The sequence below is a fragment of the Lepidochelys kempii genome, chromosome 19, assembly GCF_965140265.1.
Source record: "Lepidochelys kempii isolate rLepKem1 chromosome 19, rLepKem1.hap2, whole genome shotgun sequence".
In the NCBI taxonomy this organism is placed as follows: Eukaryota; Metazoa; Chordata; order Testudines; family Cheloniidae; genus Lepidochelys; species Lepidochelys kempii.
In genome coordinates, this window is record NC_133274.1 from 1,183,243 (window position 1) to 1,201,206 (window position 17,964).

Sequence of the window (17,964 nt, forward strand, 5' to 3'; positions counted from 1 at the left end):
ACACAGCAGGACACATGGAAGTAGCATCTGTGTAGTCCACACGCAGGGCTCCACCTAGGGACCTGCAGTTTCCAGTATGTGTAAAATGCATAAGACAACCTGTGAAGAGCTGTTCAGTCCTTTGTAATGAAAAGTCACTAACGATGTGTGCGGTGATTGTGCCATAGTTCTGAGTGACCACTTCATTTGCCTTGCACTGGAGGAGAAGATACTGGCTAGGCAAAGACTGAAAGGGGATTTGTGGAATCACTGGAAGAATGTGCTAGGTTTTTCAGATGACTAGACAGCTGAAAGCCAAGAATGCTACTGGGAGAAATGAGATAGAACAGGATCATCACTAAGAAAAATGAAGACTGATTCTTTTATAGGGAAAATGGGCTATTTTAACGGCTGCCCCTCTATCTGTGATTCATCTCTCATCCTTGCCCTTTGTCGGGGAATAGATTATTCAGTTAATCCTTGGCTCACTGTGGGGACCTGTTGCTCACACCCCTCCCTCTCCTACCTGCTGATGTACTAGACCAAATCCAGTTCAATGGATTTTTTCTTTTTCTCTTATAAAAGGTTTCATCCTGGCATTTCATTTAGTGACAGCAAAATCTGTGATCTTATACAATGGACACCAGAGAATTTGCCCTTGTCTCCAGGATTGTTTTTCCTTCCTTTTTTTTTCCCCCCCGGGTGGATGAAGTGAGTGAGTGCTTATGAGACCCCTTGGCTCCTCAGTGGAGCAGAGGCTGGAAGTCCGGTAGTACAGGAATGATTTCTCTGCAGCTAGGGAAAACAAGGCCCACTTACCAGAAAGATCTTTGTCTGTTGGTCTGTGAAAACCCAGTTTGACCCAGTCTAGGAAGGCCTCCCTAGGGGGAGGTGTTTACAAGCTGAGTGATATATCTTAACTCCCCCTCCGCACCCCCGCCCCGTGTTTGGTTCCTGGAGGAGTTGTGGGAACCCTCCCCTCTGGAGTTGCATACAATCTCTGGCCCATGGTGATACATAAACGTAATTCAATGTGGTTCCCAAAGATATTGCATGATATAGCTGTTACAGCTGAGACGGGGGCAAGGCACCAAAGACGATCCCATGAACTGCTGGGTAAAATCCAATTTGCTACCTGGCCGACAGAAGTTTCTGCTCTTCCCTTCCGGTGTCTCCTGTGTCTGAGGGCTTGTCTACAAGCAGATGTTTGTGTTGCCTTATCCGTTTCTCAGCTGATACTGTTTACAGTTAAAGCAGGATGACCTCCCAGTGTGGATGCAGTTCTAGCAGCATAAAGGGGTTCAGGGACCAGGCCACTTTAACTCTTTGTCTAAATCAATATAGTTACAGTGAAGCAAAAGCTGTGCGTGGAACAGCCCGAACACAGCAAAAGCCACTGCAGAGTTTCTTTAACACAGAACAGCATTTGTGTTCTAGACATCCACCTCTCTGCTCTGTCTCGTCTTCCCCAACCTGGCACCTGAGAAGCTATAGGCAGAGTTGGAACTCCTCTTCCCAAAGGAGTGGGACTAAATGTGGGTCCTGCAGCCTTCTGCTCGACTTCTGTTTTCCCCATAGGCAGCGCCAGCAGCTTGTCGGACTCTGACCCCACTTGGGGAGGGTGGTACTGGGTTTCCAGCACATTAGCGAATGCTCTGTTGTCTCCCGCTCAGGGGCTTTGCTTTGAGGCTTCCCTGTTGGGACACACCAAGTTTAGTCTGACATGGACTCGCCCACAAAGGTAACTACCATCTTGAAATGTGGTGGTTGAAGATTTTGGAGAGGGGAGACAAATCTTAGCTATCCTACAGTGTCAGCTGGTTCTGCCCGTGTCTCCCCTCTCCTAGGAACCCGGATGACGAGGCTTGGGCATTCTAATCTATCGCGGACGGTGATGGAAAAGAAGCCCTCCAGGCAGAGGCAGAGTTGACAAAGTGAGACTCGCGGAAGGGAATGCACTAAAGCTGCAATCCCTCTCTCCGAGCTCAGCAATCCCACTGCGGGTGGGGCTAAATGAGGGGTGGGAAGAGGGGTTTTATGGTAGAGCACCAGTGTGCCAGTGTCCATACTCTGCCTGTTTGTTTCTCTCACAACAGTGTCTGTATTTTCTTCCATCCCAGTCTTATGCCCTTTCTGAGCTGGTCTGTCCAGCCTCCTTGGCATTCAAATCCTCCCTGAAAGCTCCTTCTGCCTCCACCCCCACAAGCGCCCTGCCAGGCGTCCTTGGCTCGGTAGCAGAGCAGCAGGTGCTCTAGTATACGTGCAAAATTAAAGTGGGGAACTAAGACATGTACCACATGCCACCCTGCCCCCTCTACTCCCCCTGCTTTCTCTTTCTCTTTGGAATCTCTGCAGGGCAGGGGTTTTAACCTCCTACTTCTGCCCCAAGTCCAGCATGCTTTGGGTGCCACTGCACTGCATCTGCCTGATCCAACTTGCACCCTGTCAGAAGAGAGACAAGTTCACGTGGTTCAAGACGGGAAGGTAGAACAGCAGACGGGGTGACTGCCCCTGGGAATTCTTCAAGGCGGGGATGATGGCTCCCATTCTCCTTAGTGGTCTCCAGAGCAGTTCCCCTGGTTTTCCATTGTCCCTTCACTCTCATTAGTCTTGCCTCACCCGATCAGACATGTAGTCCATCTAGTTCCATGGCCTGCCTCCCAGGAGCGGCCAGCGACTTCTGATTCAGAGGGAGGAGGCTGTCTCTAGAAAGTGCCTGGCAAATTGTGCAGTGCTGAATGTGCCACCTGGACTTGTCCCAGAGGTGGTGTGATGTGGGTTCTTCCCGCTTGAACTTGTGTGCTGCCCTAATTCTGACCACCCCTCAGTTACGTTTGCACAATGACAGTAGGTGAGTGCTAATTGGGTGGAGGGTGAGGGTAAGGGCCAGAGCCCAGATGTCTGTTCATCCTGGATCATAGGCACCCAATGCCACAGAGCAGACTGGAGCGCTACAAAGTAGCTGACTGTGGAACTTTACAAACGTCATTGTGGGGAGCCACACACGGATAAATATTGATTTTTATTTCTCCTCTTTGGCGAAGAGCAAATTAATTCCAGCTCACGTTGTTTGTAGCTATTGGATTAATAGGCGGCAGCGCTGCTCCAGCTGGGACAGTGGCATTTCTCTTTATATGAATAGATGTCAGCTTGAAACATCATTTTATCTATACAACAGAGTTGAAATTTGCAGCAAATGCTCTTGCCTTAGGGGAAATGATGTAACTGTTTTACCGCCATGTGACAGGAGCTGGCTTTGGAATAGGGACTTTGAGGGCGCTCAGCATGTGTGATTCATCACAAGGCCTCGACACAGCAGCACAATTATCCTCTGTGAAAGCCAGTTCCCCTCCCTTCTAAACCTCCATCCTATGCAACTGATGGAGTCTAAGGAGAAAATTTGTTTAGTGCTATGTTCTGCCCTGTCCTTCACCCACGGGGAAACAAAGAACTTTCTCCTGCAATGCTGTGTGCTGGTGTTTGTTGCCACTGTGCTTCAAAGGCGGTCTTTCTACAGTATCTCAATACCTACCCAGTAGTGTGTTAATTTGTGTATAATACCTAGAGCTTTGGGTGAGCCCTGTTACATGAGCAGAGAGTTGAAGGGGCTAGTTTCTGAGCAGAGGTTAAGGGGAACCTAGAATGTACAACAATCCACTTCTCTTTCGCCCCTGCCCTTCAATGTTTTCCCTGCAAGAAACACCCACCACTAAGTGGTCAGCCATGTTCTGCTGGGAACAGATTATCAACAAGCCTCGGAATGAACCTGTAACCGCCCCCCCCACCTCCGAATGCAGTAATGGGGTGTATGATGAGTGTGTGTAGCACTTGGAGTGGATAGAACAAGTTAATCCAAATCAGCTTGCATTCCCTCTCCAGCTAAATAACTCCTCTGGCTCCATGTCAGGGACCTGTTTGAAGGAGGGTGGGCTGGTGGCTCTGTGGCTGGGAGGATGTGAGGGGATTGAAGGTTCCACGTTTAACTCATGAGGACGTGTACATGTGACCAGTAACTGGTCTGAATCACTAGGTTTGGCATGTTTGTCCTGTCATCTCTCCTTTATGGCCTTTTCATGAAGGCATGCTATTAAACATCTCGGCACAGAAAATTAACACACGTTAAAAGTGTACAAACTTAGTCAAATACAATTTCTCCCAAAAAAATGAAAGGAATCGATTTTAGAAGACTACTGAGCTGTAGTGTTAATTATAAATGATCGTATAGGCGTTTGGGGGAGAAACTGCAGGCAGTATTGATTCGTGCTGGCAAGCATACAGCACTTCCACTACAGCTATGAATTAAACAACATGAACAAGTTCAATAGTGCTAATGCATACTGTGTCCTTCAGGTTTTTTGCCTCTCTGCTTTAGAGATGTCTGTAGGGTTTGTGGGTGAACAGAGTAAGTTGAGACAATGAGAAGAATTCAGATCTGTCAAAAACGTTCAAAAAGTAAATGCTTAAGAGGTATATAAAAAAACAAAGGTAAAAATGACCATATTGAACAGCAGAAGAGCCATTGTTAAGGGAAGAGAAGTTTCAGAGTGACAGCCGTGTTAGTCTGTATTCGCAAAAAGAAAAGGGAAGAGAAGAATTCCAGAAAGGGGGAGTCTGATTTCACAGAGACAGCTATCTAGAAGAAACAAACTCATGACCAAAATTTGGCTGCAAAGCCACAGTGAATGTGGGAAAATCCCAAAGAGGAGAGAGGTTTTTTATAGGAGTTCAAGTAGAAGGTGAAAAGCCAGTGTGGCAACCGCTCCAGAAATTGTTTACTGGTCTGAGGATTGGGACAGCGCCCTCAGGCTGTTATGGAAATGTGATGAGGAAAAAAGCAATCTGTTTCCTCCTACACTTACTGTTAAACAAACTCTCTAGATTTAATACATCTGAGCCTCACACAAGAGCGAAAAGGGGAGAGTAGAAAGAATAGAAGAAAACGTGTTTAATTAGAAACTCCGCTTCTGTTAGGGTGTTTGAACTGTGAAGCTCTACCCTTTGATCTGAACCACTGTACATCAGCGGGCAGCTTTCTACCGTCTCTGAATGTGCCGCTGCCATGTGATGCAGCAGGCAGCCCTAGCTTTGGTGAGAAAAAGTGAGTTGGATTTGAGGGTTTTTCTGTTCAAGACTCCAAGGGACCAAGTGGTCTAGCTCTAGCATAACTTCCCCACCAGAGCTGGAAAGCAGACCCTTTCAGGCCAGGCTCAGGCTACAGTGGTACCCCCTGCTGTCCTGTCCGGTGAGCAACGTGCGAATGGAAATCCCATGAACTTCAGTGGGATTCCCACCTGCAGATCAGGCCCCAAAGCCACAAAAATGGTGTTTGTGGGAGACCAGTCAAAGCCAGTTTGAGTTGCATTTTGCAGAGAAATGTGTGTATTTGTCCCATAATGATGCTCTCTCCTCTGTGGGGGCTGCTGCTTGGCTTTGTGGAAAAACATTTTTATGTGGCTCTGGGGCATCTGCTGCTGCTCTGCCTTGTTTGTGGAGGAGCTAGAAGAGGAGGGAATAACCTACTTTCTGCCTCAGAGTTGGGGAAATCTCTTGTAGGTACTTTTGCAGAGAGGGGTCTTGAGAAGAGGAACGTGGCTTTCTGCATCGGTTCGGGGTTAGCATTCCATGTGCAGGGCTCAGAGGTGAAGATGGTCCAGTGCCACTGGTTGAGAAACTGACGAAGAGAGGCGGATGAAGGGCTGGGGGTGTGGCCCAGAGAAGATGTCTTGATAAGCGACTAGGGGAGGTAAATAAGAAGGCGCAAGAGCAGACGTGTAAAAGTGAGGACCGTAAGCTTGGATTTTGGGTGATATGAGGAAGGGGAGCCAGTGGAGAGATTGTGAAGGGGTGAGGTGGTTGGGGGAGAGAGGCACTAGATGGAACACTGGCCTGTTCTTGTGTTCACCATTCAGATGTTGGCATGTCAAGACTTCCCACCACATGAATGCTTAGGAAGCGTGTATGCGAGCAGTCCCTGCAGTCTGAGTCCGCTATAGTCACACGGGGGCCTCCCAATTATCTCCCTCCCATTCCTCTAAACAATGTAATTTTGCCACTTTAATAATCTGAAACTCAAGCTGGGTTCTCCCTAACTGCAGCAAATCAGAGCCCCAAGTCCCTGTCTGTCTGCCCCTCCCACCCATGCTTGTGATGTCACAGTAGTGTTAGATGCAGATCTAGCGGGGAGGTGAATTGGCAGTGGTCACAGTTCGTTTAAAAGCCATTCTCTGAATGCTAGGTGAAGATGTTTGCAACTTCTGAGAGTGCCTCCTTCCAAATCTGTGGGGGTTTCTCCCTACCACTGGAGCCCTGCTAATGCAGTGGGGGGGGGGAGAGAGGGGGGAATACCTCAACACTCTTGCTCCGACAGCTTCCTGGGGGGTGCGGAAGGCTGGCAGCTGCACTGAAATTTGGAACTTCACAAATAATTTGACATCCTGTGAGCTAAAGTAGCTAAACTTCCTTTCAGTCAGATCCCTCCTGCCTTCACCATGCTGCTCTCCCTCCTGCGGAGGTCTCCTAAGAACTTCTGTGACATGAATCTTGTGGCTCCTGCCAGGTGAAATGCAAGCTGCCCCCTCCAGGCTGGGGTGTGTCCTGGGAGTTTGCGCAGCACGGTCAGTTATTTTTTGATGAGGGCAGAGCATGTTTCGCTGTTATTGCTGATGGGAGAGATTGACATAACTGACTTCATTTCTCAGGTCTTCTCTTATTATTCTGGATTGACCTTGCCATGAAATCGGTGCTTTCCGTTTCCACAGAGAATGTCTCTACTGTCCGAGGGCTGGATTGGCTGCATGATGCTGTTTTGTGAGGTTCCGAGGCCTGACAGTATCCACAACCATTTAGCCTTTTACAAATGTTTTAAAGTGTCGCTAGAGCATCGGCCTTGCAAGGAGATGGAGCTCCCCTCACAAAGGCCACCTCAGTGTGGTTACATCTGGAAACGGCTCCATGGAGGAAATGTTCAGAACATCCTCCTTTATCCTGCGGCTTGGAAAGATGAAGCTCATATTCAATATGGAGAGTTCCAGATTTTGACTAGACAACACACAAGGCAGCACGGCATCCTGGGTGGGGGGTAGTGGCAAGAGGCTTCGCTCCCAGTTTCAAGGGAAGAGCTACTAGCACAAACCACAGGAGAAGCTCTTGGTTTTTATAAGCAGTGGCATCATGCAGGTGGGCTAAGAAACCCAACCCTGCCCCCTGGACAGCAGACAGTTGTGATCTTCAAAGTGCTTGTCCTGAAATTCACGCAGAAGGGGAGCCCTCTCCCAGCCCTGCTGCCTGCTGGAGCAATTCCTGATTTTCATTTGCAGGTCCCTCACCTTTTCTCTACAATATCAACCTACCCCTTTTGAAGGAAGGTATGGAGGAGGAGACATGTACCACGGCTGTCGGGGCGGAGAGGAAGCATATAGAAGAGTTTGTTCTCATTTTAGTATTAGCATTAGGCTTCATTCCTACATCCAGAACAGGAAGTGGCTTCCGCCTTGTATTTAATCTCCCCTCTGTGCTCATCCTCTTTATTTTATGCTAAGATGCAATATTTACTCAGGTCTCTGCCCCACTCCTCTTTGCAAAACGATAAGCATATTTCAGTTAGTCAGGTGAATGATAAGGCCACAGAGAATGGATTATTGATTTTCACTGGACTCTACTGATTTGCTGGGTCAGTTTTAGTGGGTTTTAACATGCTTACATTTGTCTGATTAAATACCATTGCATAATTTACAAAGCACTTTGGCTGGCTCTTCATAATGCAGAAGCAGCAGCTGCAGACACCCAGTGTGAACCTGGGAGAGGAGGGGAGGTGTATGGCTCCACTCCAGCTAGCCAAGCCCCATCAAGGAAGGGTTCTGACTTTACCAGTGTAATAAAGCTGCAAACATCTAAATGTGACCGCTGTAACAAGCAAGTGGCTGTGGAATCTGAGCAGAACAGGAGGATTTCTGACCAGGACCCCTCTATGCAAATAAAATTTACTTCCACAACAGACCTTTGTGTACAATTTAACTCAGTGAACCCAACAGCACAGTGGTTCTCAACCTGCGGCCCAATCAGCAGAAAGCTGCAGCCCATGTGACATCCTCAGGGCCATACAGGTAGTATTGGATGCAGCCCCCATAACACGTTGTGGTCCACTTATGTGGTCCCTGATGGTAAACAGGTTGAGAACCACTGCAGCAGCAGGATCACAGCCTCTGCTATTACTTACTCCTGGTGAGTTTCTACTTATTTAGACCTAGCCGTGTCTCCATGGTTCTTATAGCAAGACGGCAACAGAAAACTGGCTGTAGATTTCCCCCCTTAGTGAGAGTGGCTGCGACTGAATCTCTTTAAACTCTTGGCCGAGTTATAAGATGCCACTAGCACTATCCCAGCCCGGCCTCCCGTTCTTGTAGAGAACTGTCTTTCCCCTGGGAGCTGTGTTACTGCCAATACTATTCCATCCTGAGAGGAGCTGCTCTGCGCTGCCGTCTGTCCCGATCGGATTGTGAGCTGCAGACGGGAATGTGGGCGGCAGACACTGACAGTAGCTGAGAACTGCACTTGCATTGTTAGCCATTAGGCTGCAGGACACTTACAATTTCCATCTCAGATGCTATGTTGGCATCAAATTAAATCCCTATGCCAACTGGACTCCATCACTCAGCCAGGTCATGATGGGACACAGTGCAGAGCCTTGGCCTTCGAGTGTGTCTGTGTCCCCCTGGAGACCTGGGGGGAGGGTGGTTCTCATGCTGCAGGTCACAGAGCCCCGGTTACCATAGGTACCACTGCAGAGCAGTCTTCACTTGCCCGGCCTAAGGGCTATGGGGTGTAGCTTTGTGTGCACTGTCAATGGCTTCATGTTTCTTGTGTCTAAGTCACTATCTCACACTACAGTACTTGCGTGGAAGAGCTGGAATCCCATCTGTGGGTCTAGATCAGTCTCTGTTCTAGGGGCCTGGTCTTGTTGTGGGACTCAAGACCTGGGTTCAATTCCTGGTTCTGCCATTCTTCCTGTGTGACCTTCAGCCAGTCATGTGATCTGTACCTCCATTTCCCTATCTTTAAAACGTGGTTAATACTTTCCTACCTTGCAAGGAAATGGAGGATAAATTAATTTGTTTGAGGCTCTCAGTTACTATAGTGTGCTGTGAAACAGAGAGGATATGGCAGTTCTGTTGGGCAGGGGAAGACACAGATGTCCTACCATAATCTGAGCAGCTTTGCCTTGTGCATCTGAATGCTGCATCCCTACTAGCACCTGCTCTCCTTCCAGAAAAGGTCAGGCATGAAAGTTGATGTCACTTTGTTCCTTCGATAGAACCATCTCCACTCCTCCCTCCACTGAAATGCAGCAGCTGTGTATGTAAGAGTGAACCTTCCCACGGGTGCATCTGCCAGGTTATCTATCTGCCAACCTACAGCACAAATCAATGATGCTTGTTTTGCTACTATTTTGAGCGCACACAGTGTTTTAACAAGATGGGAACAAGTGCACTTGCTGTAAAGAATGCATGGTAAGCGAGGTTGCTTGCATGAGCATCAGTGATGGGACTAGGAGGGAGGCAGGCAGTTTGGTGTGCTTGGCACCACAAGTTTGGTCATAGAATGCTACATTTTTGGGTCATTACCATTATTTAACATTTATATTGTGGAAGCACCTGGAGGCCCAGGAGTGGGGTGCAGACGACAATAAAAATTGGGGTGCCATTATGTAAATCAATGGTGTGTCCTCATGTGAAATACTTTGTGCATCATTAGTCCCCCCCCTTTCCGAAAGGATAGGGCAGAATTTGGGGCATGGGAGAAGATTGGAGAAGCATTCCAGAAATGGTTAGGAGGCCTGGAAAAATTCTTCTAGAAAGAGACATTGAAACATTTGGGGTGGTTTTCCTTAGACAGGAGACAAGAGGGGATGTGAGAAAAGTCTATGGCATATCGAATGGTTTGGAGTAGATAGGAGATTGGGGGATTTTGTTCTCCCTAACACAACAAGGGGACATTCAAGGAAATTCTTCATCATCATGGCAAATCCCACAGGAACGTTGCCTCCTTGCAAATCGAGCACCATTCTCTTGCAGCAAGAAGTGAACAAACAGGAAGGGACAAATCTGGTAGAGGGGAAAACGCTGGGCTTGAGCTTTTTGCAAGGTTTGCTTAAAACAAAGACTGCCAAAAATATACACTATTGTGCTCTCTTAAATGGACCCAAGCTAAGAGAATAAGAGCAGGATCCAAAGGACACTAATATTTGTATTCTCTGAGTCCTAGTTTGGCTTCCTCACCATGATTAAGGGCCTGTGGTTAGTTATGACTTGGGCAAGGCATGGAGATCTGGGGAGGCAGTTGTAGGCAACTGCATGCTGCAGACCCTGGTTCCCTATTTCAGTGCATCATCCTGCAGCTTCCCCAGCATTCTGGTGAGTGCCAGGAAGACCGACAAGGAGAGATCAGCTGCTTCAGTGACAAGATTTCTCCCGATCGCTCTATTTTTGCTTCCGAGAATTCTGACCTGACCAGGCTTAGGAGACTTGGCTTGCATCCCGTACAGAAGTAGTGTTGACAACGGCCAGGCAGTTGTTAGTTTTTTGCATGGCTGTAACGTTGTGCAAGAATCCTATTTAATTTGGGTTTTCAGAGAGAAGAGCGGATTCACTGTCCTTTTACAAATAGGGAAACAATCCTCATTTTAAGGTTGAACGCTGCACAAGATGCTATCGGTACCCACTGCAGCAAAGCTCCTCTGCTGTACAGAGCTGAGAACGGGCAGCAGCTCATTGCAGCGCCTGCAATACTGACTGTATGCAATGCTTCCGTTTCTGCCGGCAGCTTAAGAGAAGATGTCTCTTACCGCGTGAAAAAGAAGAGTTACAGACCTCTGGGAACGTGGCACATTAGTCTTGGGAAAACGCAGAGCTGGAAGTCTCTCCCATGCTGAGCAGGACTTGCAGTCTAAGCTGTGACAGCATTTTGCTGTTGTTACTGGACACATTTGGGGAAGCTTGTTGGCAAAGTCTGCTCCATTCTTTCCCCTGATGCTCTTGGTTTGCTTGGCTGGTATTGGGTAAAGCACTCTTGGAGGAGGTCTCACGGACATGTGCTCTGATTCGACACTGAAAGTCTATGGCTACTGAGCATGCTTCTCCTCTTCTCTGGGTGCACATGTACGTAGAACTGAGACAGGACATTGCAGAGATCAGGACTTAAAAATGTGGGTTTGGGGCAATTCCTGAAAGGCCGTTTATGTAACATTTAAAAAAGAAAAATTTCTCTCAGTTGTGTGTTAGACCACAACTCTGCCAGCCAGCAATCCATACCTGTGCCAGACTCCAGGCAGCACAGAGAATGGTCAGCTGAACTTTTCTCTCAAGGAAGAGGAAGGATTAATAAGATGCTTCATGCCCCACTTTGATTTGACTTCCAGGGCGATGTGAATTCTAAAAATACTTTGCAATAGATGAAAATCTGCCTTTCACTTTACGTGTTGCCTGAGCATTCCATTGCCCTATGAATAAATGTCATCCACAGCTGATGCTGTATCTCTGGTACTTTGTCCTAAGATTACAATTGTAGCTGCCAGTATTCTATCACAGTAAAAAATTAATGAACTCCATGGAGTGCCCTGGAATAATCTCTTGTAAAAGGAACAATCTCAGCAGTGAACTCCTTAACAACGATAAGATAGGGGTGTTTTGTGGGACTGTGCAGCTAGGAAGTTTAAAAGTGATTAAGTTTAAATATTCAGGAAGCTGATGCAGGCATAGCAGACAGCAGCACCTCACAAATGAGAGGAAGGAGAAGCCAAGCAAAGCGTGGTGCCGAAAGTTATGTTCTGCTCACATGTTCGGCTTGAACTCCAGCTGAGTCAATCTCATCGCAGCCCCTATTGGCTCAGCTGGAGGTAGCTCCCGCAACAGACACAGGAGCTGCCCAACATAGCAAAGGGGTCCCGATTGGAGCTCCTGCTCCATAAGCAGCGCAGGAAAGCGCATATATCCAAGTCTGTCTGGCTGATCCCTCCATGACTCTCACGCATTTGTTTTCAGGCTTCTCTCGTCCCAAATGCTTTCAGGGTCACCATTGAAACTACTTCCTTGTGTAGTTGAACCTCAAAGGTAATTGACAGAGAATACATGGGAACCAAAAGTTGTTTGTAAAGTTTATTAGGTGATAAGTTTATATTCTTATCATTCAGTATCGATGACTATATTATACCACCTCACCACCCACAATCCATCTCCTGTGTTGATAAAGCCATACTCCTCCTATTTGCCCAGGCATGCAGCTTTGTGACTTGATTCTCATTTACAATGAGTCTCTTTACACCACTCTGGCAGTGTGAAGGGGCCTTAGTGTAAATGCTCTAGTTGTCATCGTTGGCTCTTCCCTTTCTCAGGGCATGTCTACACTATGGAATGAGGTCGAATTTATAGAAGTCGTTTTTTTAGAAATCGGTTTTATATATTTGAGTGTGTGTGTCCCCACAGAAAATGCTCTAAGTGCGTTAAGTGCATTAACTCAGCGGAGTGCTTCCACAGTACCGAGGCTAGAGTCGACTTCCGGAGCGTTGCACTGTGGGTAGCTATCCCACAGTTCCCGCAGTCTCTGCTGCCCATTGGAATTCTGGGTTGAGATCCCAATGCCTGATGGGGCTAAAACATTGTCGCGGGTGGTTCTGGGTACATATCATCAGGCCCCCGTTCCCTCCCTCCCTCCATGAAAGCAAGGGCAGACAATCGTTTTGCGCCTTTTTTTCCTGAGTTACCTGTGCAGACGCCATACCATGGCAAGCATGGAGCCCGCTCAGGTAACCGTCACCGTATGTCTCCTGGGTGCTGGCAGACGCGGTACGGCATTGCTACACAGTAGCAGCAACCTGTTGCCTTCTGGCAGCAGACGGTGCAGTATGACTGTTAGCCGTCATCATCATGTCCGGGATGCTCCTGGCCACGTCGGCCAGGAGCGCCTGGGCAGACATGGGCACAGGGACTAAATTTGGAGTGACTTGACCAGGTCATTCTCTTTAGTCCTGCAGTCAGTCCTATTGAACCGTCTTATGGTGAGCAGGCAGGCGATACGGATTGCTAGCAGTCGTACTGTACCATCTTCTGCCGGGCAGCTATGAGATGTGGATGGCATGCAGTCCTTCTGCACCGTCTGCTGCCAGCCAAAGATGTAAAAGATAGATGGAGTGGATCAAAACAAGAAATAGACCAGATTTGTTTTGTACTCATTTGCTTCCCCCCCCTCCCCTGTCTAGGGGACTCATTCCTCTAGGTCACACTGCAGTCACTCACAGAGAAGGTGCAGCGAGGTAAATCTAGCCATGTATCAATCAGAGGCCAGACTAACCTCCTTGTTCCAATAAGAACAATAACTTAGGTGCATCATTTCTTATTGGAACCCTCCATGAAGTCCTGCCTGAAATACTCCTTGATGTAAAGCCACCCCCTTTGTTGATTTTAGCTCCCTGAAGCCAACCCTGTAAGCCGTGTCCTCAGTTGCCCCTCCCTGCATCAGAGCAACTGCAAACAATCGTGCATCTGAGTTGAGAGTGCTGTCCAGAGCGGTCACAATGGAGCACTCTGGGATAGCTCCCGGAGGCCAATACCGTTGAATCGTGTCCACAGTACCCCAAATTCGACCTGGCAAGGCCGATTTAAGCGCTAATCCACTTGTCAGGGGTGGAGTACGGAAATCAATTTTTAAGAGCCCTTTAAGTCGAAATAAAGGGCTTCATCGTGTGGACGGGTACAGGTTTACATCGATTTAACGCTGCTAAATTTGACCTAAAGTCCTAGTGTAGACCAGGGCTGAGTACCTCCCTCCCATTCAGACTGTCACTAAATCCTACTGCTGTGTCTGTGTCATCCCTGGAACTTTCCCTGTCCCTCCTGACTCGTAAAACCCTGGGCCATGCATTATTCATTGTCTGCCTCATCCTGCAGCCCCCTCCTCCTTGTCTTTGCTGAGAGCCCCCTTCCTGCCCCCCCCCCATTGCTCTCCTCATGCCTCTCCAACCTGCTGTTGCTAAAATCTGGCAATTGCCCAACTCTTTCCTTGACTCTGCAGATAGATTTCTGAACACTGAGACCCAAAGCAAAGGGGGCCTCAGGAACTGGGAAAGGCTGGTCACTAACAACCGCTCTGTTTGCTTGCGCTGCCAGAACTCGGCTTGCCATAACAGTCTGTCTGTCTCTTCACAGCTTGCCCTACTGGATTTTATAAGCTATCCCCCCGACTCCCTCTCTGCTCTCCTTGCCCCGAGCACAGCTTCACACATCGAGAAGCCTCCACATTCTGCACGTGTCAGAAGAACTACTCCCGGTCCCCATCAGACCCGCCATCTGCCTCCTGCACCCGTACGTCTCTCTCAAGCAACATCCGTGGTTCGGTAACTGGAAGGGAGAGAGAGGAGCCAGCCAGATCTGCCGCATGTGCATGGGGCTGGCCAGGCCCATGGCAGGCCAAGGAGCTGCCCCCCCGCCCAGCACCTAGGCCACCGGCACCCAGGCAGAGCCGCTTGCCCTCGGTAGCCGTGTCCCAGGGCATTAGCATCACTGGGCATTGTTCTGGGTATTTCAGTAGCACCCACAAGGAGCTAGGTGCTTTCCAAACAGATAGGAAAAGCCAGGCCCTACCACAGGGAGCTCATAGTCGGAGGTTACAAGGCCTGAAATCTGAGGCTATAAACACGCCAGTAAGGACTGCAGGCATTACCCCAATAAAACTGGGGCAAGCTTGTATAGACACAGGCTAGCCTGGCAGACGTTTTTAATTAAATGGCATCAAGTTAATTAAATTTGATTAATAGATACTACGGTGATGGGCACTTTAGAATTGCTTCTATAATAAGAAGCAGACTTCGTGGTTTGACTGACAGCTAGCACGAGTGAGATGTGTCTTATTCTTGGCCTCTCTGCAGAGCCAGATGGCTTGGCTCTGAGCTATTTCACGGTGGGAACCCAGCAAAGCTTGGAGCAGTGTGAGTAGCCGGCATGTGTAAAGTGTCGGCAGGTGTCAGACACTAAGGATATGCGGGCACTGCAAGAACGGGTGTGTCCTTAATCGGGGTTAAAATAGCAAAGTTACGGCGTCTTGGCTTTTAACTCCAGTTAGCAGCTTGAGTTCAACCCCATGCTTCCCTACAGGGTTTCATTTAAGCTGCTAATGCAAGTTAAAAGACAAGCTGCTGTGTCTTCACTGCTATGTTAGCCTGAGTCCGCTAATGCGGATTAGCTAACCTGAGTTAAGAGCACACCTTCCTCTGCACTGTGTAGACATACACTCAGACTGCAGGGAGACTGATCATCAATCCCGTGCTGCCTTGCTCCTCGCTTTCTTTACAACGTTGCTTCAGTGTGGACACTCTCCGTGCTGCACCTCCAGCTCATATTGCACGTGGGCGAGGCTGCGGGACCCCTGGTGTGACTGGATGGCGTTACCATTGCCAGGCTCTCTTGGATCCAGCTTTGCCTCTGCCATTCTGTAATTCCCCCTGCGCTCCAGTGCAGGGCCAGCGTGGTGTTATCTGTGATGGCCCTGCACTGGTGCTGCTGGTGGCTGCACCCAGTGCCCAGGCAGTGAAACGCTCACTCTTCTGCTTGCAGGTCCCCCGTCTGCTCCAAGGAACCTCATCTACAGCCTGAAGCAGTCCACGCTGGTTCTGGAATGGAGCGCACCAGCAGACTTGGGCGGCCGGACCGACGTCACCTATAACCTCCTGTGTGACCGCTGCTCGGTGGCTCTCCGGCGGCAATGCGAGCAGTGTGGCAGCAGCGTTGGCTTTGTGCCCCAGCAGACGGGATTGGTGGACAGGACCGTGACCCTGGTGAACTTGCTACCACATGTTAACTACACTATCCGTGTGGCAGCTGTCAATGGCGTCTCTGATTTCAGTGACTTGTCAAAGCCGCAGTACGTGGAAGTGAACATCTCCACCAGTTTCACAGGTACGGGCCACCCCTGGCTGCACTTGCTGCTTTACTTCCCCTCTGCTCCTTCCTGTGAGCTTCTGAAACGTGCCCTTTGTGATGCAAGAATCCTGAAGGGGTAAAAAGGGAGTGCTATAGAGAGCGCCCCCCGCCCAAGTCCAGCGAATGAACCTCCCCCAGCCCACTTGCACTACGAATAAGGTTCCAATCTTAGCCCTTGGTTGCAAAGCCCACAGCCACTGGGTTTAACTCCCCTCAGTTTCTATGAGCTGCACCCAACAGCTGGTGGGATGGCTGGACACGCAGAGCTGGAAATAAACTATAAAGCTGGGCAGGGCTCTGTAGGTAGCTGTTCTTTAATACAAGTAACTAGTGAAACCAGCAATGCCTTGCCCCTTTAAGGGCTAAGCAAAACAGAGCCCACCTAAAGGGGTTACAGGAAGGGGACGGCTCAGCCTGCTAGACAGCGCTAGGACACCACACTGTCTCCCGTCCGCTTCAGTGACTCCCCCGGCTTTCTGCTGACTCTAATGGGAGCTGCCTGGCTACATGCAGTGCCACTCTGGCCAGCGAGGCATGCAGCTGACTGTGGAGTATTGTCCAGCATGGCAGTGGCATAGAATGAAGTTAGTTGGCTTGGAGTTCCTACCATTTTTGTTAATGTAGTGCTCTCCTGGAAAGCCCAAGGTTTTCTGAGCAGCTCTGAGCCCCGGGACCCCCGGGGAGGAACAGTCAGGTTAGCACGCTGCAGCGCCCATCTTTACAGAAGGGGCGTGGGTCACTTTCACTGCTGGGCCAATATGCTCCTCTTGAAGCAAGTGACATATACAGGAACCACTGGGCCTGATATGCAGGTGTGTGATCGAGAGCAGCTGTTTCTGGAATCCCAGACATGCTCTGAGGTCATAGTGCTGGGACGTGACGTTCCTTGGCAGAGCTCCTGGGAATGCCTGGTTGGATGTTGTCTCCCCAGTAACATGAGACCATTTGCCCCTGGAACTGGCCTGTCCAGCACCGCAGCCCGTGCTCCGTGCCGAGCTGTCAGGGTCTGGGCTGGTGCTAGCTGAGGGAGCAGCAGTTTCCATTGTCTCTGAAAGAACTGCTGACCCGTAAGCACTCACTGAGAGCGCTGGGCTGGGGGATACAGTGCACAGGGCTGAGTAGTCACTTCACAGGTCCCTGTATTCCCAAATGTGCTGGTCATGTTCCTGTCCTAGTCCATTTCCTGGCACCTTTACCAGGAAGCCAGAGATCCTCTCATTTGTCTACCTGCTCTCATGATCTGCTAGGAGTTTTTCAAAGATGGCTGAGCGAGCCGGAGGGGTTGACACGCCTGAGCTGGTTTTAACATAGCTTTGGCTGCTGGGAGGATGTGATTGCCATGGTGATTGCTCACGTACAGCTCGGCCAGTGGATTTCCCCAGCGTGAGGACTTGACAATGCCGGCCCCCACCTCCACCCGGGGCCTCTCACCTTCACCCCGTCCGCTGGATACTCAGAGTCACACAGATACTACAGCAGTGATGAGGACCGTACTAGCGCCTAGGCAGATAGATGGGAAGAGATGAAGGCAGCTCTGTGACGCTCGGGCTGGGTTTTCATTGCTAGAATACAGAGAACAGAAGCTTGCTGGGTTTAGAAAAGCCCATTGCTCAGCAGTGAAGATGGCCAGTCGTTCCTCTGCTACAGACAGGGCTGGATTAATGCAGGGGCTTTAGGGGCTGCAGCCCAGGGCCGCAGGCTAAGGCGGGCCCTGGCGCAGCAGGGCTCAGGCAGGCTGCCTGCATGCTGTGGCCTCACGCTGCTCCTGGAAACAGCCGGCTGCTGGCACATCTCTGTGGCCCCTGGTTGGGGCAGGAAGGCAGCTCTACGTGCTGCCCCTGCTCCCAGGGAACCGGCCAGTGGGAGCTGTGGGGGAGGCACCTGTGGGCTCAGGCAGCTCACGGAGACACGCTGTCCCCCTCCCACCAGGGGCATGCCACCCGGCCGTTTCCGGGAGCGGTGTAGAGCTGTGGTAGCAGCCAGCCTGCCTGAGCCATGCTGTGCTGCCGGTCAGGAGCCA

The 17,964-nt window shown here is 49.7% G+C and overlaps 1 protein-coding gene across 1 annotated transcript in view; it reads left to right on the forward strand.

The window, feature by feature from the left end:
- Window positions 1-17,964, forward strand: part of EPHA10 (EPH receptor A10) — a 115,617-nt gene that overhangs the window by 40,840 nt on the left and 56,813 nt on the right. The window contains exons 4-5 of the mRNA XM_073317553.1: window positions 14,175-14,330; window positions 15,579-15,920. Of these exons, the coding sequence (XP_073173654.1) occupies window positions 14,175-14,330; window positions 15,579-15,920 (498 nt within the window). The remainder of the gene's footprint in view (window positions 1-14,174; window positions 14,331-15,578; window positions 15,921-17,964) is intronic.